The 25,035-nt window shown below is 39.2% G+C and overlaps 1 protein-coding gene across 2 annotated transcripts in view; it reads right to left on the bottom strand.

Annotated features, from left to right (window-relative positions):
• Positions 1-670: 670 nt before the first annotated feature.
• The window catches only part of LOC122787571 (nucleotide-binding oligomerization domain-containing protein 2-like), a 326,951-nt gene continuing 302,586 nt past the window's right edge, over positions 671-25,035 (bottom strand). For both annotated transcript variants that reach the window (XM_044054354.1, XM_044054353.1), the window contains one exon: positions 671-2,129. In XM_044054354.1, the coding sequence (XP_043910289.1) occupies positions 2,036-2,129 (94 nt within the window). In that variant the 3' untranslated portion in view covers positions 671-2,035. The remainder of the gene's footprint in view (positions 2,130-25,035) is intronic.

Here is a 25,035-nt window from a genome sequence, read left to right on the forward strand (position 1 = left end):
CTCAAGCACAGTACTAGCTAGGTAAAGAACCGCATACAACAAAACAGGAATTGCAGCAATCCACTGCAGCTTCTGTGCATTTGTTCCAAGATGCTGCAGCATGCATTAGTAACAACAGACAGCAAATGGTTGCAAGGCTAGTAAACACAGATGATCCCCTTCCATTTGCCTTAAAGAACAGCTACACCCAAATATTAACTTTTTTCATGAAAAAGTGCTTTTTCTTTTCTTTAATCCAAACCCCAAAAGAGCCCCATGCACAAAGAAAACATGGTTTACAAATTACTCCCTATGTTTCTCGTTTGAACTTGTATGTTTTTTTCTGCACATTATTTTGGGTTTTTATGAAATCTCACATTATTTTCCTTGGGTATCTGTAACAGTATGTGACACATCGCGTAGGCAGTATTTTATTTTGTGGGTGGCAGAGGTAACAGAATGAATAAGGAAAGACTAGTTATATCTACAATTGCTTTTAAAGCCTTAAGAAAACAAATTCAGTAGACCACTGACTCTAGACACTATCTAAAAGGATGGTTAAAAGTCTTAAGCCTAGGGACAAACTGCAACCACAGGCAACTGACTGGTTATTTTAGGATGAAACAAATTAGTCATGCAGTGATATCAGTAATGCAAAATTGCATCACAACACAGTAAAAACACTTTTTTGTTACTGGGTGCCACTGTCCTTTTAATTGTATAGTGTAGAATTAAAGGAAAAAGGTAACAGGTTATACCACTCAGGCAAAACAAAAAAATAACTAATCTCTTCAGATACAAACAAGCTATAAAGTTCCCTCTCTATATGAAACACTTGCATAAATATTTTTTTACAATTACTCTGCAAAACAAAAAAATGCTACAGCTGAAAAACTTACTAGACCATTTGAAGGGCTACAATGCAGCCTTTGTTTCAAAGTTACTGAAAATCAACAATGACACCTTGAATGATACCAAAAAGTAAAAAAGACCCTGAGTGACAGAAGGTATCACAAGGAAACCTTTTATACTGAAAGCACTGTGCATGTGTATGTATGTGACTCCTGGTGGAAGTCTAAAGTGCAAGAGGTAGAATGTTTTATAAATACAACAGATAAATGGTGACGAAATGGTAAACAAAAGACAGCCATTACCACATCTCATGAGAAGCTCAAAAAGGCACCCAGATTGGTTATACATCTTGGCTCCTAATGTTTTGAAACTTAAGATAAAGGCAGCAGGTGACAAGTCCTGTTTCTTGAAAATCTGGGAGATAGAGCATCCAAAACCAGTATGAAATAGTAAATATGGGCCCCAAAGACAATAATACATCAGGAACTGTCTGCAGACAATGTGTAGATGAGGAGTTCAAATGCAACCTAGGAACTGTTCATTTGCACCTAATGCCTGGGAATGAACTACCTAGCTGTTAAAATACAAAATCCCCCAAAGGTCAGAATACTGTCTGCATCTTATTTTAAGGTAGTTTCATTTGTTAACAAGTTAAGCCTAATGGACATACATGTCCATTTTCATGGATGATCTGGGAGAACTATGGTTAAACGACTTGCTCAGTTACACAGTAGGATACAGGAGGCTAACGGAATCAGACACAGCACTACAAGAATGAGATGATTAACAACTCATGGATGTAATCCTCTGTGCTACTCGTCTCTCTCTAATAAGCCATACGTTTCAAAATGCAGTCCTGGTCAAAGAGCATATCAGAGAGATGTATCCTTACAGTGTGCACATACTGTCAAAACTCTGAAGCAAGCATATAAGAATATCCCTCACTGGTACGCATCACGTCAGCCAATGACATCAAAGAATCTAATGTCTGAAACCTGGATGGGGAGGAATGAATCCTGTTGGAATTACCTCAAAAGGCAATAATAGAATGAGATGAATGCTACATCACAGAAAACTACCCTGGACTTTTACTGGTATAGCGTGTAACAACTTTTGAGACAGTCCAGGTGCTGTTTTACTTTGTAGCTTTTTCACAGGGCTTGTTGAATGCTGTTGTCCCTCCAAATGATACACGCAGTATTCTTCAGTCACAGATTAAGATTTCCAGTCCGTTTCGACTCTTTGCAAACCGTTTTAGCCTCTGTACCCACTCTGCTGAAATTTTATTGTCAAAAAACCTGAAATAAAAAAAATTACTAATGAAGACTGAAAGATGCTAACCCTGGAAGCAAAGTCTGTACAAGCAAAATCTATGAGTATTTTTACTTCACTTATTTGTTAAAGCAGTCAGCAGGAGACCTATGTTGTACTAGTGTAATGTACAACACAATACTCTAATAAACATACCTCTCAACCTCTTAGCAAAAAAATCTGGACAAAACCAAAAATCATGGGGGACAATGCTCCAAACATAGATACAATTTTTAAATACTGCTCTTGTCAACATAGAAAGTTGTTAGAATAAAAGGTCTTGTGTTACCGTGCATTTTTTGAAGGATATAAAGTCTGAAACTCAAACGACTGTCATTATTTAGTAAACTCAGTCCTCTCTAATTTTCCTAAAAAATCCAGAAAACCACACATTTTATGAGGAGCAAACCAAAAATATGAGGCAAAAATCTGGACATTCTGCGACAATCTGGAAAGCTGAGAGGTATGCTGAGTACAACTCACAAAGCTTCATACACCAAACATAAAATTCCTTTTAAAGTGCAATACATTTTTGCCAGTGAACAGTATGTTTCAATTCTCATTTTCATATTTATACCTAGATTAAAAAAACAGTGAAACACAATTACGAAAAATACTGCATGGGTGCACTGACAAGGAAAGTAAACATAACATATACAGTACTGTCTGGCAATTGTTACAGAGGATTTTGGCTGTGAACTTTGCTTCCTGTAGTTAAGGGTTTTGAAAATCTTAGGATTCATTTAACTAACTTTGTGACCAGTTCTCCCAGGTTGAGTCTAAAAAAGGTCAACAGAGATCACTGCTTTATCCCAGCTAAGAACCAGAAGTGTAGCTGGCTCCAGCAGCAACACATACAGCACCTCAAACCAGTGTCCCCCCAGCTCTTCAAATGAAGAGCAAAAAAAAAAACTACTTCACATTGTAGCCATGGGTATTGAGATTCATGCCCCCTTCCCAGCCAGCCTGAAGAGAAAAAAAAAAGAGAGACACACACACACCTAGCTACTGTTTTGTAAAGTACACAAGAGCTTTTTGCTCTGTGTTTAGTACTTTCAGCACCACAGGTTCATAGGTAGGTAGTAGGTAATCTGCCCAAGGGCATTTATAAGCCTAGCCAGAGTGTGTCGGCTTTTGCCGCCCCATTGATTATTTAACTGAGCCTCTGTCAAGCACAGCCAATAAAGTGATCCCAGGGGGTGTATTTTCTGTTATCCATCCACTCGTCAAGATTTCTCTTGAAGAGTGTTAGTGAGGGGCTCTGCCTAATGTAGTTAGGAATTTTATTCCAAAGCATGGGGAGTCTCTGTGACAGGAATCTATCCCTCCAACATGTTCTATTTATTGTTGTGGCGAGGTTTAGCTCACCAGAACGCGTGGCTCTCAGTGACTTGGATTTCTTTAGGTGGAGCATGTCCATCAATTCTGAGTTGGACATGGCTTTGTATGTTAGGCAGAGATCACCTCTGAATAAGCGATATGCCACTGAGTACAGCCGGAGTTTTTTCAGTCGGTCTGCATAGGACATATGTTTGAGGCCAGCAATCCTCTTGGTGAGGTACTTTTGTGGTCTTTCCAGCTGTTGGAAGTGTCTAGTAAGGTACATCCCAAATAGGGCATTGTACTCTATATGATGGGTCTGATGAGTGACGAGCAGAGGGGCACTAAAACCTCTTTATTTCTAGATGCAAACCCTTTAGTAATTAGATGGGCCACATAGAAGGATTTCCTAACTACTTTGGCAATATGATTGTTAAAGGAGAGATTACTATCTACCTGGGTCCCCAGATCTCTTATTACCTCTTCTGTATTAAGTGGGCTGCCACCTATGTGGTAATTCATGGGTGGTGTTTTGTTTTTCCCAAATGGGATGACTATGCATTTTTTGGCATTTAGCTTGAAGCTATGACTTTGACACCAGGTGTCCGTCTCAGTAAGGCTTTTTTGAAGGATGTCCGTGTCAGCCAGAGAGTCAATTATGGCTCTCAGTTTGCAGTCATCGGCAAACTTGGTTAGCCATAGTCCTCCTGCATTTGCCTGTACTTCTGAGAAGTATATGAAGAATAGTAGGGGTCCCAGGACTGAGCCTTGTGGGACACCGCTTGTGACTGGTTTAGAGTCAGACCTGGAGCCTGCTATTCTTACGGCATGAGTTCTGTCTGTAAGCCAGTTGGCAACCCATCTTGCGACATAGGGGTTTATGTTCAGGCTGGTGAGTTTTTCTATAATACCTGAGTGAGGAATGGTGTTGAACGCCTTGGCAAGGTCAAGGTAGGCTGTGTGAACTACCTTTCCCTCGTGTATGGCCTTGGTGACTGTCTCAAAGAAGTCAACCAGGTTTAGTAGGCATGATCTGCCCTTAACAAGCCGAACTGGGTCGGGTCAAGTGTTTGAAGGTTCCCAGTGTCTTTGTTAATGAGTTCCATGATGATGCGCTCCATAGCCTTGCAGACTAGGCTGGTCAGGCTTATGGGGCGATAGTTACCAGGGTCAGTTGTGGCCCCTCCTTTGTGGAGCGGAATAACCGTTGCTGTGCGCCATTCTATGAGCACATAGCCTGTGGAGAGGCTGAGGCTGAACAGCATGTTTATTTGAGGGGTTAGTTCATTGTGTAGTTTGTACAAGATGCATCCAGGGACACCATCTGGCCCCACTAACACTGTGTTTTTGGCTTTTGAAAGGGCTGTTTTCACCTGTGCGTCTGTGATTTCTGGGACCCTACACTTTTCCGGCATTGTTGTGGGCCCTTTTGGAGGTGAGAGGAGGGTGAAGTTTGCACTGAATCTATCTGCCAGGATGTTGGCAATATCAGTAGGTTCAGTATATTTGTGCTATTTTGCAGTAGCTCAGAGCATATCTGCGAGTTGCCACTTAGATTCTTGACATAGCTAAAGAAGGCTTTGTGATTATCTTTCGAATCCTTGGCTATTTTTCTTTCGAAGTTGGCCTTGGATGATTTCATGAGGGACCTTAGTTTCTTACTGATACTGATCAGGGATGTCCTTCCTTCTTGGGATTTGCTTTTTTTTCTGAACTAGTTTCCTCCTTTTATTGTATAACCTGTTTATGGCAGGGGTTTACCAGACTGGTTTCCTTCTCTTAGGGGAGTGAGTCTTGGTTTTGCTAAGGATGGCACGATCCATGCATCCTTGTATGTGCTCATAGAGTGCATTTGTAAAGGATTCTGCATCTTGGGCAGCATTATCCTTTAGCATGGGGGCTGTGAAACTTACCAGTTTTTCACTGTGGTTTCCTTGGTTGGGGGTGGTGGTGGTGGGGTGTGGACATCCAGAGTGATTAGTTTATGGTCTGATCTAACCAGTGACAGGTTGACCTCCGGTGAGGAACACCTGTCGCCCATGTTGGTGATGACCAGGTCCAATATGTTTTCACCTCTGGTAGTGGAGTTTCCCAGCTGATCCAGGGCATTTCAGTTGATAAAATCCAGGAAGCGCCGAGCCTGGGAGTTTGCACTCAAGTAGTTTTCCCTGTTAATGGTAGGGTAATTGAAATTGCCCAATATCACTGTGTTCGGTAGGACCTTCATGTTTTCCAGTGTCTCCAGAAAGGCAGAGTGGTGGTCCTGGGTCATGGAGGGTGATCTGTAGCAGGCCACAATTTGCACTGCAGATTTGCCCGATGGTAGTTACACATCTCAGAGGTATCATGCTGTGCCAATAACCTGGAGGTGTAGGTATCCTTGATGAATATGGATACACCCCCTCCTTTTGTGTTTCGGTCCATGTTCTGTGGCCGAAATGTGTGGTATGAGTTGTAGCCCGGCAGTGCTGGAGTGCTCTCTGGAGCCCTGAACCAGCTTTCAGTTACTGCACAGATGTCGACATTCTCCATACTGAGGAGTGCTTCGAGTGCATGCCTTTTATGATTTAAACTCCTGGCATTGAGTAGCATAACCCTCATTTTTTATTTGTGCTGTTTATGGAGGTGGGTTTGACTTTTGAACCTTGCCTAAAAAAGACACTATGGGGGCAGCAAGAGCCTTGGCCAGTATTCAAAAGACTAGGGGTGACAGGTGCAAGCAGTCTCTTGCGAAGGAACGCGGCTTGTTGAGCATGTTGTCCCCGGCTGACAAGACACTGAATCCCCTTTGAATGACACCAGAAGCCTAGCCAATTGTTGAAATTGATCATTTTTTTCTTTATACTGAGGTATCATTCTTGGTGAGGGCAGGATGCTAATCAGGGTCAGGGTCATACCCGCCTGGGCTACATGATCAGAGAGGTCTTCCATGTCTCTTTTCATGTAGTCCAGGGAGGTACGTCTCAGGTCATTCCCACCAACATGAACAATGACAGAGTCATATTTGTACTTGTTCTGGAGTGACCTGAGTTCCTGTGTTATGTGGCGGATTCTGGCTCCTGACAGGCAGCTTACAGTAACCTTTCTCCTTGTCCAGCCTAGTGAGTGGGACGTCAGTGTGCCTGACTATAGAGTCACTTATTACTAGTGTGTTAGTTATGTTATTTCGCCTTAAGGGCTGTGACTGTGCGGTACAATGATTTTGTGTTTTATGTGCTGTCTGGTTTCTGACGGGAGGTGTAGGTTTTTTGGGTGTCTGCTTTGGAGCTCTCTGATGCTTTTGCAGGTTTTTATTTAGAGCTTCCGAGTATGATTTAGTGTATTTATGTGTATTTTTTGCCAGTGCTGGTTTAGTAGGTCTATGTGAGGCTGGAGGTGTGGTGCAAGTGTTAACCTTCTCCTCATGACTATCTGTTCCAGTCTTGGGTGGAGAGACCTTTGCCTCCAGTTTGGCTGCATAACTGCATCTCTCGCATATGTTAGTGTTTTGTGGTAGGAGGAGAGGGTTGTCTGTGTACATGAGGTAGTTGTAACATTGCCTCAGGATACCCAGGTTCACCAGCTGGACTGGAGAGTACACCTGAAGTTGCCCTTTGGTCATGCCTGAATAGTAGGATGAGCTGCTTGGTTGGTGAGGGGTGGATAAAGAGCCTTGCCCTGCTGGGCAATCAAATGTCGGGGTATATTAGTGCTTGCTATTAGGTCTGAGCAAGTGCTGGACTGTAGGATACTTTTTGAGTGCTTAGGTTGACAGACTAGTTTCAAGGGAAAAACTGAAGAGGAGACTTAGTGGAACTGGGAATAATTTAACCGTAGCTAACTGGTGCTGCCTGGCACGCAAAACTGTGCAAATGCAGTTTTTAAACTACTAACTTCTGGACTGGAACCACTCCTCCAGGGACAGATGGCTGCTCAAAGTTCCCCTCTCTCACAGATGAACAGGGAAACCTCCCTCTATCCGTATGGGCAACTCAGAAACTTGTAACACAGCCCTGCATTCATCACTAGTCTGAAAACTGGAATATACTAGCTTAGAAGGGTGGGAAACAAGGAATGTTTTTTTTTTTGTTTGTTTTTTTTTTGAAAAGATAAGGCAAAAACAATAAAAAGTACACTTAAAACAGCTTTAAACGACTACAAGGGATCAGAAAAGGCTATTATACTTTAGTGTGTAGCCTACAACAGTTAAATTATTTAAACAAAAAACGCCTTTTTAAAAAGTGCAGGCAGTCAAATAAGTACAATATGTGAAAAAAAAACAAGCTTTTAAATCACAAACGCTGGAAAATCAGCGTTTAGGTGGAAAACAGTTAAGTACAGCAAGAAAATACAGAAAACTGACACTTAATCACTCAAAAGACTCTCTTTTAAGCTAGAAGGCTTGTATCAGTTTAAGGCTTTCTAGTGCTTTCCAGTAGGTTAGTTACAGGAACGATGGGAAACAAGCGCAGATGTGGTCTTTTAAACCAGAAAGTTGAAAGAGATGAACAGCTTCCCAAATGATCAATAAACTACAATTCCTGGGCCAAGAACCACTCCTCTTGTGGTAGACAGGCTACCTAGTACTTACCACTCACACTGATAAACTAGAAGGCTTCCCTCCAACGCAAAGGCTTGGTGGGCTCAGAAGCTTACAAACAGTCCTGAATACAGCAAATCTGTACCTGGACTAGACTAGTTACAGGAAAGGTGGGGATCAAGCGCAAACACAGGCTTTAAAACCAGAAAGTTGAGGGAGATGGAAAAACTGCCCAAACGGCCAATAAACTACAATTAATGGGCCAGAACCCACTCTTCCCATGGAAGATAGACTACCTAGTGATTACCACTCCCACTGATAAGCTAGAAGGCTTCCCTCCAACACAGAATGGCTTGGGGGGCTCAGACACTTACCAACAGTCCCGGATACAGCAAGTCTGTATCTGGACTAGACTAGTTACAAGAAAAGTGGGAAACAAGCGTACATGCGGCTTTTAAACCAGAAAGTTGAAAGAGATGGGAAAAAAACTGCTCAAACGGCCAATAAGGTACAAGTTCTGGGCCAGAAACCACTCCTCTTGTGGTAGATAGGCTACCTAGTGCTTACCACTCCCACTGATAAGCTAGAAGGCTTCCCTCCAACACAGAAAGGCTTGGGGGGGGGGGGCTCAGAAGCTTACCAGCAATCCTGGATACAGCAACTCTGTACCTGGACTAGGCTAGTTGGAAAGGCGGGAAACAAGCGCAAGTGTGGGTTTCAAACCACAAAGTTGAAAGAGATGGAAGAAAACTGCCCAAAACGGCCAATAACTACAATTTCTGGGCCAGGGACCACTCCTCTTGTGGTAGATAGGCTACCTAGTGCTTACCACTCCCACTGATAAGCTAGAAGGCTACCGTCAAACACAGAAAGGCTTGGGGGGCTCAAAAGCTTACAAACTGTCCTGGTAGACTAGACTAGTTCCAGGAAAGGCAGGAAACAAGCTTAGAATTTTTTTTTTTTACAGAAAAGCAGCTAAAAATATACAATTCAAATGCAGTGCAGGCTAGCACATGTCTAGCAATATTATGGCAAATAGAGTTTAATTAAATGCAATTAAATTAACAAATGACTAAAAAACAAGTGCAGAAGGAATTAAATTAGAAGGCTACTAACAAGCAGTAATAAGTGCAGAGTAAGAGCGACTGAACAGATAACAGCATGCAGAACAGCAACTAAGATAGTTACAATAAGAACAGCTGAATTAAAAAAAAAAAAAAATATATATATATATATATATATATATATATATATATATTTTTTTTTTTTTTGAGGGAGGGAACAGAGCAGGTTTAAGAGGCTACATGGGTTGTCCTTCCCAAATGCTCTCTTTGTACACAGTAGGAGTGCCTGAAATCAGAATATGATCTCACTGCACTCAGCAGAGTGAGCAAATGAGATGGGCACAGAAGGAGTATCCAAATACAAATTTACAAGAGGGGTGGGCAGTTTCAAAGCAACCAAGATTACCACCAAAACAAGAACAGGAAGGGTGGGTGGGAAACACAGTGAAGACAACATGGGAGAGAAACAATACAGCACCACTATAAATAATAAGCAAATGTATAAATACAGCACAGTGCAAATTAAGTTGCAAAAAGTGTATTTATCAGTTTGGAATAGATTCCAAATCTGCTCACAGCAAATCAGCTTTCCACCAGTTCACAGAAATGCAGTCTGTATTGGAATTACAGCAATAAAAATATGACTTTCAGACATTGAGAATGGTACTGTCTGTTTTCAGAAATGGTGCACAGCATCACACAGTACTAAACCCTCCCCTCCTACAAATCCTCCCCATCATTGTGCCGCTCTTCCGGCACTGGAACATAACAAAGCACAGCAGGGAATGGATAGGTAATAAGGTAAAAGATGCACCTTATTAACCATCTGTTTCCTGCTGTGATGTGCTCCAGCATCACATCTAAATGTATGGCATAAAGACTTACCACTCATTCGGAACGAAAGTGAATCTAATTTCAGTACCATAATATGTAATAAGGGTATCTATATTGGACAAACTACCATTGGTGAAACTTTGTCAATATCACTGTGTGGGACTAGGTAAGGGGCGGCAGCTACAGCAGGGTTGCCCACACTGGTTTACTATCAAAATAAAGAAATGCACCTTACTGTACATCTGAAGGTGCAAAAAGGGAAAACTGTGACCACAAATCCTGTTGACTCACAAACATTGACATGTAGGTTGTGCTCGCAGTTTGGAGCGTCTGCGTTTTCCACTGGATCGCACTACAGTGGGGATCGGAAAAATTATGCTTTTTCTCACTGCAGTGTGATTTTGGAGTTAGAATATATAATTAGAAGCGGGGCTTGCCCCTGCAAAACAGTATACATTTGGTATTTTTTCTGGTGTTGTAGGTATGTGTGTGTGCGTGTGTGTGCCTTCTGTGGAAGGTTGGGCGCCGGGCTGGCAACTCGACACTGTAGAACTCCACTGCCAATCATGAGCGGACAAAAGATCTGCTATGGCGACCCCTAACCGGGAAAAGCTGAAAGAAGAAGAAGAAGTTTCCAGATGGTGAGTGGTCCATTATGTGTTGAATGTTGAATTTTTTTTTTCTTCTAAAAAATCGACATTCTGAGCAGTCAGTTTAGATGGTATTCTCCCTTTTGGTTTTGGATGTGGATATTCATAGTGACTGCTTTCTTTATTTTGATAGTAAACCGCCTACACTATAAGAAATTCTGTCTGTGATTACAGTTTTCCTACACTGCAATGGAATCACTTTATTTATTTATTTTTTTATAACTAATACGCTTTTTATCTCTGTATGGGGAACAGCATGTCAGAAGTGAAAGGAGATCATTGCGGTGACAAGCAGTGCATCATCTGTTTGTACTCAGATGAAATCTGAAACTTTACCCCAATGGGACCTCGCTTTATTTTTATTTCTTTATATAACTTATATGTTGTTACTTGACTTGGTCCTGCTAGGCCAATGGCCTCTTTTTGGGGGAGACATGTGGTGGTATTTATATTGACTAGGGGAAATTTAGCCATGCCACCGGGGAACTTCCCCTACACTTTTTGAAGCATACAGGGACACAATTTTGCATTATACTTCCTGTCTTCTGGTCTGGGAGCAGAGGCGACTCAAGAGAAGCAGGAAGTTTGCTAATGGAGGAAAAAAAAGTGTTTCTTGCATGTGTGAGATGAAAGAAGATGTTAATCGAACAGCTGAAACACCAAACATGATGGAAAAGGAGTTGGAAGTGAAGTAGAATGAGATGGAAGGATAGTGTTGCAGAAGCGAATAAGAGGCAAAATGGTGGAATTGGAGTAGCAAAGGCAGATTCGGAGGTAATACAAGAAAAAGAAAAATAATCTGGTTCCACACAGCAGTGAAAAATCAATATGCCCTTTATTGTAGTAGGTAAGCGCTTTCTCGGAATAACATCCGCTTCATCAGACCAACAATGATAGAATAGCAGTTACAGTTTTAAACACTAAAACATCCAATCAAAAATCAGATAAAATGTGCATCATAGCTAAAAACCATGTGATAAAATACATCTGTAGAATATATAGATCGTTAAAAAATTGAATAAAACAGACTAAATAAACAATATGTACTTAAAACGGGTAACAAATACAATAGTAAAAAATAATAAAAGATGGACTATTGAAACATATATGATAAAATATTAAAAGAGAGAGATCAATGCTTTAATGGCCGTGCTTTAAGGAAGGGTTTCAGGGAGACACTGTTGTTTAAACCAGGAGGTTTATCAGCTTGAAAGCGCAAAATCCATTTCTGTTCACTAGATTCTGTTCTATTATTTATGTCACCACCTCTCTTGGTACTATGCAGAATCTCTAGTACCATAAAGCTAAATTTATGTTCTTTACCCTCTTTAGCTACATGTAGTGATAGTGTGCTGGTTTCTTTAACATTCCTGATATCCCTAAGGTGTTCAAGTATTCTATCCTTAAACACCCTGTTCGTTTTCCCTATGTAAAATGAGAAGCAGGTAGTACAGTAGCAAAAATAGACAACATTTTTTGTTCGACAATCCGCATAAAAAGCCGTATCTATCTTAAAACCCAAAATGGGATGTGTAAAATGATTACCAATATGTATATGTGTACAGGCCATACAATTCCTGCACATATATGTACCAAGTCTATCAGATATTATAGTTGATTTAGTATTAAAGGATCGATAACAGAGCTGACTCTTAAGTGATCTATTATTTCTAAAAGCAAAATCTGGCTGTGTGCCAATGACCCCATTCAACTCATGTACAGTTGACAGAATATCCCAGTTCTTTTTAATAATATCACAATAATATCAAAGCATTGATCTCTCTTTTAATATTTTATATATGTTTCAATAGTCCATCTTTTATTATTTTTTACTATTGTATTTGCTACCAGATTTAAGTACATATTGTTCATTTAGTCTGTTTTATTCAATTTTTTAACGATCTATATATTCTACAGATGTATTTTTATCACATGGCTTTTAGCTATGATGCACATTTTATCTGATTTTTGATTGGATGTTTTAGTGTTTAAAAATGTAACTGCTATTCTATCTTTGTTGGTGTGATGAAGCGGATGTTATTCCGAGAAAGTGCTTACCTACTACAATAAAGGACATATTGATTTTCACTGCTGTGTGGAACCAGACTGTTTTTTCTTTTTCTTGTATTTTCTGGTTTTTGCATCCGATTCCTTATTTGGTTCAAGGACTGTTTTCGTTTGGTATATTTTCTTTATCTTTGAACCAAGCATGGCAGGAAATGAAATGGATCTTTTGGACAACTTTGTACCTTCAATGGATTTGCCATCTAATAGGAGGAACAACTATAGTTTGTCTACTTTATTGGACTTTCAAACTAATACATTACTTAATGGAACTTATATGCAGACATCACTGATTCCAGATAATCCTGATTTATCTGCAGCTTTCATAGATGACTATCGCAATCTGGAGAATAAACTTTATAAGTTTAAGCGCTTGCAGTGGCAGCGCTTTCATCTTGAGGCTTCACTTAGCCTTAATATAGCACCAAGGAGACTTAGGGTTCTCACCATGCCCAGTTATGGGCAAGCTTATTATGAGCTACTTAGGCGCTAGCAGTTACTTAACCTTAAATGCAGCGCTAAATATATGCAGCTCCTTATCGAATATTTTAGACCAGAGGAGTTAAAACTATCTAATGAAATCACTGAGTTGCATAATTAACAATACCTATTCAGATGAACTTGTTGGTGATAAAATGGATGTGTTGTTTGAAAATATTACTGGATATGACAAGAGACTTTCTGCTACCAAAAACAAAAAATTACAAAGGGATTTGAAGGATTTTAAAGAAGGTAATGTCTTCTCTTGGGTAAATGAAAGGGTTAATACTAACTCCAACATACAGCATATAACAAGAAATGGGTGGAGCTCTGTAAGACCCAGAACTACATTGCATTCAACTGTTTCAGATGAACAAGCAACATATGCAAATGCTGTTAAAACTACCACTTCTACAGAACCCACAGAACTTTTACCCAATGTTCCTATTGTTCCTGTAAGTGAGGGAATTGTTTCAGAAGTCAACCTAAATACTTCTGTAGCTGCTGTAAGCAGTCACTCTGATGCTAGCACAAGCACTGCAGCTGTTAGACCTAAAATAAGCATGGCTTCCAGTGTGAGTTTGAATTCCACAGAGCAGGCCTCTGTACTATCAGGCTCCATCCGTGGACATTTTTTATTGAAAGAACCTCTGCCTATAAGAGGCATATCGAGGAATCGCCTGCAAAATCAACGTACACGACGACTACACAGCCAGGACGACGAAATAAGGTCAGGAATGAGATGCAAACAAGCTTAGTTCACAATATCTCTACTTTAACTTCAACTGACTCTCAATTATCTGTGTTAAACAGAGGTTTAACCTTTGTTCCGGCTCAAAGAATGGACATAACAGAGGTAATTAAAGACCTACACCTTTTTGGCAGAACTCTTACACTTGTTAATTCTAATAATGCTGATTGTATATTTAGGAAGCCCAGCACTTACATACCACCTAGTAATTCTACTATAGATCTGTTCATTGACCTTTGTGAAAAACAACTTAGAGAGAAGTTTCTAGATAAGCAAACTAATAATTTTATTAATTTATCAGCTGCATAGTTACAAGCTCTAGTTGAATTGAAAGAACTATACAGTATAGAAATACGTCCAGCTGATAAAAGAGGTGGTATTGTTGTTATCGACAAATATATAGAATCTATGTTAAGTCATCTCAGTGACGATGCATATGCCATTTTACCTATGCATATACTCAGTAGTGTCATAGAAAAAGTACAGTTGTTGATCTTTGATTTATTAACAACAGGCATGATATCTGAGCAACTGTTTGAGTATTTCAAGGTAGAACATCCAACAGTCCCTTTGATATGTGGTCTACCCAAAATACATAAGAATCCCTTAACTCCACCTATGCACCCTATAGTTTCAGGCCGAGGTTGGGTAACTGAGCCACTTTCTATTTTTGTAGAAAAGACTTTGCATGCTGCCTTGGCTAATTGTAGCACTGTTTTAAAGGATACCAAGAGTTTCTTAAATGAGCTATCTAAACAAAATGAAATTATCTTAGGACAATGTTTATTTGTAACTCTGGATATTGAATCATTGTTCACTGTTATACCCAATGAATGGGGAATTGAAAATGTCAGAGAATTACTGTGTGAGAGAAACAACCCTGATACATCAAGGAGCCAAAGTGACAGGTTTCTTAAATCATGCATTCAAGAAATTCAAGAAAGAACAGGTTACTTAAGAACAGGCAGAGGTCTACAAAGAATTAATGAATCAAACCTAACTGAGCAAGTGAAGCAAATAGTATATCAGCTACGGTGGGATCATATAAACATGATTTTATAAAGACTGGACAAACTGGTGGATTAGTTTAAAAGAAAAATATAAAAAAAGATATCTGAATGGCAAAGGACAAAAATAATACAAAATAGTGAGAAATATAAAGAAAGCAGTAGTAAAGTCTTTAGCTGTCCAGTAGACAATAAAGAAGGATTTCTTGAAAAAGAGAGAATGTTATACGAAATGAACTAAGAAAAAAATAAAAAAAGACATTTAAACAACAATTTTTTTTGCTAGGAAGAAAAGTAGTAATAGCACCATAACTAAGTAAAATGGTTAAAGAAAAATAAGAATAATAAGAGAATTAAGGAATGAGGAAGGATGTACAGTGAATACGCAAAAAGAAATTATGGAGACACTTAAAAAGACATTCTTAGAACCTTTTTAATGGATGACACTATAAAAAATAGGATGGAACTTAAAAAAAAAAACAACTGAGGATAATAAAACAATTGAAGAAAAGATTACAATGAATGAATTTAAAGATGTACTGAAACCAGTAAATGTAAAATCAGCCACAAGTTTAGATGTACTTGAGTATTTTCTAAAGGTACTGAATGAGTTGTTTGAAAAGGGTGTAAGTGGTGAAAGAATATGTATGGGAACAATGAAATTTATATGGAAAAGGGGAAAAATGGAGCCCCTTAGTATTAAATAATGTACATTATAGGATCTTTATGAAAATAATAAAAAAGAATAAGTAAGGCTAATAAATTACTGACTGATATTTGGAATAAAAGAAAAAGGAAGTCAAGAACGATTAATGTTAATGACAGAATTGGTTGATGATGTAATAAACAGGGAAACTGAATTAAAAATATCAGTAGGTGACGTAAGTAAAACAGTTCACAAAATCCAGCATGAAGCACTATGGGACATTTTGACAGAATATAACACGAGTAATAAAACAGTAAATGTGTTAAAGTTTGTTTATGGAAAGAATAACGTGAAATTGGTGATAAATGGTTGGTTAAGTGAAGCAATAGAATTAAAGAGTGGTATTAAGCAAGGGTGTCCAGCAAGTGGTATACTATTTGCATTAATTATGCAGTTGTTTCTAACATAAACAGGATGTTAGAGTAAGCTAAATATTGTTCAAATGAGGGAATTCGTATTCCAGTGATGTTCTCTTATATGGATAATTTAGCACTAGTTGTGAAAAATAAAAAAAATGGATGGGTATAGCTATTCAGACACTTAAAGAACTGAAGGTGTTAGGGCTAAGTATTAATGAAGAAAAAAAGTAAAGAACTGGGGCCTTCTGGAAAAATTAAAGGTATTCAATTTAATAGAGAGCAAACAGAAACTTTGTGAATAAAATTTGGTAGCGAGCAACAGAGAGCCACACAATGGAAAGATATGACACTTAAAATATTTATTTATTTATTTATTTAACATTTGTTTACCGGGAATGTCCGACTAGGTTCCACAGAGCCTGTTTTCAGCGGAGGCCCGGGGAGAAACACTCCAGATGCATGTCTTTGGAATGTGGGAGGAAAAATAAGATGCGAGTGCATATTTTGGAGAACTTCTAAACTTCCATATGAGAAAAAAAGTATATTTAATTAATTCAGTGGTACTGGGCAAAATGGCACATCTGGCAAGTCTGTTTATGATACAACCAGAATGTGAAAAAGAACGACGGAATGTGTTACTCACATTCATATGGGGATCTAGGTTAAATCCTATTAAAAGAGTAACCTTGTATGTTAATAAAAAGGAAGGAGGTCTGGGTTTAGTAAACCCAATTTTAGATACAGCTTCATTAAACTTATTTAAGGTATTAATAGGAATACAAGAATGAGAAAGTTTGTTAATAAAGGTTATTGAAAAAAAATATATAAATCAATATGGAAAAACTTAAGGTTAAAAAAGAAGTAAAGGGATCACTTGTATGGAAAGGAAATTATATCAAGAAAAAATATTAATGTGAAGATTGATTTAGGAAGTATAGACAAGAATAAGAAAACATGGTATGAAAATATAATGGAAACATTTTATTATGTGTATCCTTGGAAACAGACAGAAGATTAAAAAGTGAAAGGGGTAAAAGCAAGAATGAAAAGATGCGAAAAAATGTAGAATGTACAGTTTTTTATGCAGGTTATCTATAAATATGTTACAGGTAAAAGCGAACATGCCATATAAATCAATAAAAGATAGAATATCTGTATACATTTTGGGGAATTAGAAACTACTGAACATGTCTTTTTGAAATGTTATAGAGTGAATCTATTATGGAAAGAAATATGTGATAAAGACGGGACTGAAAAATGTTAACTGTATAAATATGGATATAATAGAATATGGATATTATGAAAATATGAAACAAAAACATATAGATAAATTAGATGATAAATTGTTTTGTGTAATATGGATTATATGGTATGAAGGAATGAACAAGATAAAATATAATGGACAATGGGTATTGTCAAAGTTTAAAAAAAATACAGTTTTGGTTATGGAAGAACGAGTGGGGGCAGCTGGAAGTCTAAACAAAATGATTTGCTGTTGAAAATATATGAATCACTTGTCAATATTTGTAAAGAATTGTAAATAATTGGTGAATGTTGCACAGTGTATATACGTTGTATCATTTTTACTAAAGGACCTCCTACTCTTTTTCAATAAGTGCAATGGGATCTCACATCTACCTGAGCTACCACTGACTAAGGCAGATAAGGCCCTGGTTTAACATCTCATCTGAAGAATGGCACACTCAGGAGTGCAGCATTCCTGTTATGCAGTACTACAGTGTAAGTACTGGAAAACTTAATCTAACTACATATGGTATGAATAGAACACACATCCTTAGGTACTAAAGGTGAGTAAGCTTTCTACTGAGACAACATGTATACAGTGTACTGTTTTTGACTTTCACACAGTCTTAGGGAGGGATTATTTGCATGAGTGGTATGTTGATAATTTGCTGTGGCCTTTTTAATGCGGTTAAGACCAAATACAGCTTTTTTCCCCCCATTGTGTACAGTTTTTTATAGCTTTGTTGTATTGTTACACTGCAGCTCTTCTCCCTGTTGTCACTATTTTATAAATAGTACCCAGAGTCTCAAATCAAATCAAATCATAAACAAAAGCAGTTCCTCTTCATTCACTTTTGTTTTAACCCAGTACTTTTTAGGTTTGCTGATCACAGACAGACTTCCAGGCAAAGGATGGGAGGAGTCCTCCTTTTACAAATGCAAGAGCCTTAACGCCCCCCCCCCCCAAAAAAAAAAACAAAATAAAACAAAACAGCAAATAGCCCCAAAATCATGGAAAAGTATTGCCATATTCTAGAATAATTTCAGACCGTGAAAAACAGCTAATGTAAACCCAAAACTGTTAACAACTCATCTGACAGATTAAAGTTATGACTTATCAAAATTTTCCAACTACCTGAACCAACCCAAATATGTTTGGACAGTGCTAAAATGGTTATAATTAAAGACTTTGGGGTGGATGTACTAAAATGTTTCAAAATCATGCATGCAAGATTATAAAATATTGCACAAGCTAATACTTGTTAATTTATCCTCTTTCATACCAAATGAATGCAAACCTTGTTGGAACAATAAGAATTTTTTCATAGATTATGCAGAACTTAAACTGAATGTATGAGTTACATCTGAGTGCAGCTATCACGCACATATAGTAGCCACTACAAATACAGGTACAAAGGAAACAATTTCACATGTTCTGTAATTGTACATTTCAAGCTGGGCAACACAGAATTTCAAACGTGTCTTAATTTTGGACATACCCTGGAATAAAGGATGTGACAAAATGTAAGTAAAACTCTCACACACACACACACACACACACACACACACACACACACACACACACACACACACACACACACACACACACACACACACACACACACACACACACACACACACAGTCTTGAAAAAAATTAATCAAATTTCATTAAGGTTATTTAGACATACATGAAGGGCACTGCCTGACATAAAAGAGACCTCCTCTTTTTTTTTTCAGGAGATGTGGGATGACGTACAAAATAAAAAATTGCATTGCACCTTAGTAATACACAATTAAAAATGGTACTACTGAGTAAGCCAGGTTTTAACAATAGCAATCGTTAACTGTGAAAAATATTGTAAAAGTACTTCTACTTACCACAGCCAAGACTGTTAAATGTTAAAACGTGACATACTCAATAAGATTTACATACTGTGTATTGCCAAGATGAAATGCATATTTTAAATTGTTATGCATCAAAATACTACCCTTGAAAACAAACTCAAGTCTTGCTACAACAAAATCACAAAATCTGCAGCAAACTTTCATACCGATTCCAGTATTGCCAGGCACAAAAACATCCGGACTGGCTAGATTACCTATCTAACTTGCAATAAATCACTGACATCTCACAAACTTATATACAAACCAGAGAACTGCTCCACTCTAAACAACTCCCTCCAGCTTTACTTTACAGATCTCCGCTCAACCAACAAATCCTTACTCAATGTCACCAAATCTAACAGCTCTGTAGGGGACTCCTTATGCTCGAATTATGTAACAAAACTCTGGAACTCAGTCTCACTCTCTCACCTGTAAACAAATTGACAAACCAATCAGTTGTAAGCAGGCCCTACAGTAACACCTAAATAATTCTTGGCTATGCTCTTGCTCTCACCAAGATAAACACTCTGAAACCTTACCTTACTTCAAAGCCCTAACCCCTACCTTTTCCTTCACAAATATCTCCCTTTCTTCCCTACATTTTTCCTTACAAGTATTGCCTTTTTTCCTCACTGCCTGATATCGAACTCCCCTCTGCACCTAGCATATCTTTCTCTTATTTGTCAACCCTAATTCACCTCCTCTCATGTTAAGCCCCCTCTTCCCTTCCTCCACCTTTCTTTTATTACTGTCTCACTCCGCATCACCTATGCACCTAGCTTCTCTCTTCCTCCATAACTCACCCCTCTGTTGTGTTATTTCACTCTGTTCCTTCCCGCCAGCTTTCTTTCACTACTCTCTCATCCAACATCTCCCTTTTTCCTACTACCTTAACTAGTTTCGCATTTGCCACTCAACTTACTTTGCCTTCTCAGTACCTTCCCATTTCTTTACAGGTTTGTAGGTATATATACTAAGCTAATGACCACAAAGGCCTTTATAAGCCTAGTTGTGCAACCCAACCCAATTGTGTACCTATGAATCATGGTAAATTATTTGGAGCGGGTATGTTAGTTGGGAATTTTCTAGATGTTATGTTGGGGGTGTATGTTAGACAGAGGCAGACAGCAATGCCCAAACTATCAGAGACATGGGGGCTAGATCTGAGAATTTCTGATTTCACATGCATGTGGAGCCTGTTCCAGAGCATGAGGATTCTCCGAGACACACATCTGTCTCACCAATATGTCTTATTTATGTTACAAGCAAAATTTAAATCCTTGGATCTAGCAGCTGTGGAGCTGTTCATTTTGCGGATGTGCAAAAGGTCCATCAGGATCCATGGATATCTTGTATGCTAGGCACAGGTTGCTTCTTGATAACCTGTATGAAACTAAGTATAGAGACAGAGCTTTAAGGCGATTCTTACAGGACAATGGGTTTATACCCTGGATTCTCCTGGTAAGGAACCTTTGTGGGCATTTCAACTGTTGCATATGTCTTGTCAGGTACATCCTGAAGGGGGCATTGCACTCAATGATGGGTCTGATAAGGCTGAATAAAGTGGCACTATGACTTCCTTGGACCTGGATGCCACACCTTTACTTATAAAGTGGTTGACATAGAATGATTTTCTTACTATTGTGGCCACATGCTGTTCAAAGGCAAGCTTACTGTCTACATATGTTCTCAGATCCCTGACTACTAGGTCAACTTATCAACATAGTAATTAGCATGGGTGGCAGTTTTCCCAAAAGGTACTATACTGCATTTCTTTGAATTTGGGTTTTAATCTGTGACTTTGGTACCATCCACTTGTCTGTGTTAGACCCTCTTGTAAGATGTTTGTGTCATGGGGGAATCTAAGATGGCTCCCAATTCACAGTCATCAGTGAACATGGCCATCCAAAGCCTTTGAAATAAGCCTTTAGCTCAGAGACGTAGATGCCAAATAGGAGCAGTCCCAGCATGGAGACCTGGGGTACCTCGCTGGTAACCAGTCTCTTAGTGGAGGTGGTCTCACCAATCCTGACTTCTAGGTTCCAGTCAGTAAGCCAGCTTGCAATCCAGACAGTTATGTAGGGTTTTATGCCCAGTTCAGTGAGCTTGTCAACTATACCAGAGTAGAATATTGTATAGCACACCTTAGCCAGGTCCAGGTAGGTAGTATGCAGTTTTCTCTTCATCCATTGCCTTGCTGATCTTCTCAAAGACGTCCACCAGGCTTAATAGACATGACTTTCCTTTGACAAAGTTAGATGGGTTGGGTTCAGTGTCTGAAGATTGGCTATGTCTTTGGTCATCATTTCCATGTATATTTGTTCCATGGCTTTAAATATTAGACTAGTTAGACTAATGAGTCTGAAGTTTCCAGAGTCAGTTGATGGTTCTCTCTTGTGAAGTGGGACAACCATTGCAGTCCCCCATTTTCAAGGCACAAAGACTGTTTTTACACAGTAATTGAAAAGTGACTCAACTGGCCCTAATAGGTTATGTTGCAAGCTATTTAAGGAGGCATCCCAGGATACTGTTGGGCCCACCGAGGCTGTTTTTGGCATTAGTGAGCATTGCCAGGACCGTTTCCTGTTAATAGTTGGGAGGGATTATGTAAGTAGATATTTCATGGGGAGCGAAGCTTGAGCTGAATTTGTCAGCCAGCAAATTTGCTATGTTGCTCTGCTCAACGAATGTGGCATCACTGAGCACAAGTTCTGCACACTGCTGTGTGCTGCCGTTGAAGTTTCTGACATAGCTGTAGAAGGCCTTATGGTTGTCTTTAGTTTCTGAGGCTATCTTTACCTTGTAAATAGCCTTGTTGAACTTAATTAGTCCTCTTAGTTTTCTGTTTAGTTTAATCAGAGAGCTCCTATTGTCATGAGAGTTGCTCTTCCTAATTTTATCCATGACTTTTCTCCTTTTGTTATATACCCTATTATGGTTAGGATTCCACCAGTGTGATTTGTTTTTTAGTTTGTTTTGGGATTACTTTTAATAGGTACAGCAACCTCTGTATAGCCATTTATATGGTTCAACAGGAATAATTACTTATACGGTGCTGTGAACCCGGGGTTGGGAGGGGCAATGAATTTGACAAACTACTGCCCAATAGGATGTGCTTTGCCTTGGAATAGTTCCTACTATAAGAGGGTTTGTTGAGGTTACTGAAGTGATTTTTATTTTGAAGGAGACAGCTTTATGGCCCATCCTCATCAGTAAGGGCATGACACTGGGGATGATGGGCAGCGCTCACCCATATGGGTGAGTACCAGGTCCTGTATGTCTGAACCCCTGCTGGGATTGCACATTATCTGGTCAAGGGTATCTCTGCTAATAAAGTCCAGGAATCATTGTACCTGCAAGTATGAGGCAGTGTATGTTTCCCAGTCTATAGTGGAGTGGTTAGAGTATCCCATGAATTGGGTATTTGGTTTAATAAGTGTTTCCAGTAGGTCTAGGTACAAGTTATAGGATTTTAGGGACAAAGAATTTGACCTATAGCTTGCTAGGATATGGGAATTTGTCTATTGTGATTTGCACATGGATAAATTCCAGGGCATCATCCTGTTTAACCAACGTAGAGTTAACACTTGTTACCAATACAGATTGAGACCCCTCCACCTTTTGACCCTCTCTGTGCAGCTGATGGTCTAATTGTGTAGAAGAAACAATCCCTGTACTGCCGGAGTACCTTCTGTGGATTTGAATTATTTTCAAGCACAACTTAGATCTATGGATGGGAAACAGAAAATTTATCCCAGGACTGCCCCCTGAATTACTAATGGAGAGAGACAACTCCTAAATGCTTTACTCTGTGCATGTGTCCCCTCAAATTATCTACAGTATGATCCCAGTTATTCTCATTAGGGGTAATACTTAATAATCGAACATGGTATGAGTAAGAACAATATAAACAAATTGGATAGATTATTTTGAACACAAATAAAGGAAACTGGCTAGGCTTAAAATGATTTGCAAAGGCAGCTAACCTAGTACTTCTCTATGAACCTATTAAAACGATGGTAAGAGTGTTGGGGGGTTGAGATGTAGGTGTCATGACCTAGGGAGGCAGGATACTCACTTTGCAATGTCCCACAGTACACCCACATGTGCCTACCCAACCTAACTCATGAGTGGGGTCAGGCATAACTCTCAACTTTTACAATGAACAGCTAGCTGCAGCATGACAATCTCTGCATATCTGCTTACCTCACCGATCATTGGATATTCAAAGTTTCATGGCCATAAAACTGTTGTGTCGGCAGAGATGAGGCACGTTGAAAGGAGACATGACCAGGTTATGTCCCAAGCAGAGGTGACCCAAAGAAGAATGCAGCAAATGGATTGTGGCTGACCACAATGAGTTAGGCCTACAAAACAAATTGTGAGGGGGGGAATATAGTACCCTGCCATTGAGTTATAACGACTACGTGAGGCAATTCTCTTGTGCAGAAGACTTCATCAATAACAGATATGTATGCTGGTGTAGAAGACAACAGGCTAGGAGTCATTTTCTGTAGGCCTCACTATGTCGCTGACATTACATGCCTTGAATGACAACTGCCCAATAAAAACTCCACAAAACTTGACACCCTGAGTAAACATACCCTTGAAATGCATGTGCCAGTAACTGGGCAGTTATTAGAAAACAAGCTCCCCCCCCCACATCTCCAACCCCTTCAATTTATTTTCCTAACTCTGAGTCAACCCACCTTAAAAAAGAGTGATCTAAAAGCCACAAAAATTCTCTGTCTCTTTCTTTGACAGGTTGCAAGCTGGAAGTAAATAAAAAGCAACACATTTTTAGAACCACAGCTTTGTTCCCATGTGGAGTGAGCAAAAACATAAGAGGAGTACAGCTTGAGCAGATGTGACTGAACAAAGTCTCCTCACGCAATAAGATGTAAGCCTTTTCTACAGCTCATGAATAGAGGTTTGACTGCAGCCTTGGTAATTATAAGCACTAACAGTTTTGCAATGTGAAAGACATGCTATTCATACAACTATCAGGTGGCTGCATGCTTGAGGTTCATGCCAATTCAGTGGAGGCAGTTTTGGCAAGCATAAATATATTCAAAAAACATTTTCCAAAGGTACCTTTCAAGAAAATCCAAGAAAAGTTTTTTTGCAGGGGGACAAATCCCCCTGCACCCCCATGCTCCCAGGTTACACAACAGTGGAAAAAGAAGCAAACTCCACTGTCAACGAATGTAGTTTTGGGGAACTCATTTTGATCATTTCATGTTCACTAAAACTAATTTTGCTGACCTGGCACGTTCCAGTATGCTTCTTATACATGGTTTCTTTTACAACTATGTGGTACTTGAACAGCTTTAATCTCATTTCCTTCATGGGAAAAACTCACCTAGAAGAGGAGATCTCCTGCCAGTAAAACCAGACATAAGGGACAAGCTGTATCACTTAATCAGTACATAACATACAGCAGACAGAACCTGCACCAAACAGCTGATGTTACTGTATGCATGCATTTTCTGTGTGCATGCAGAAGTAAAAGGTATGGGTGTAGGGAAGAAAACAGGATTTTATAGGGCCCATTGTTTTTTTAATAGACTGCTTTCTGCGTCGGTTGCGGTCTCCTCTTCCATGACGTCAGGTTGTCAGGGGTATAAAACAGACAGCCAATGCCATTTTCTTTAGTTTTTCTTGCCCCAGATGTCAGGTGCCCCCCAAATGGACAGCAAAAAAATATATAAACTATATATACATGCAACAATATAAACTTTACCTTCATCAACAAGCAAATACATCACAAAGGCTTTAGAAAATAGTGAGGGAAAGAGAAACTCCAGAACAGAAGGGGGATGGCGGGTGGGTAACCTGGACTCCAACAGTGACTACACTTGAACATCTACATTTATGGTAAGTGTACACAACTGTACTATGTTCTTCGTGTTTCACTGTTGCAGTCATTACATTTGGGTAGAATCCCAAAGCTATGGATGGGAGGCTGGAGCTAAACTGCATTAGGGGCAGCTATAAGGCCCTGCAGAA

Source organism: Protopterus annectens, chromosome 13.part0 (assembly GCF_019279795.1).
Source record: "Protopterus annectens isolate FY-2018-M chromosome 13.part0, PAN1.0, whole genome shotgun sequence".
Taxonomy (NCBI): Eukaryota; Metazoa; Chordata; order Ceratodontiformes; family Protopteridae; genus Protopterus; species Protopterus annectens.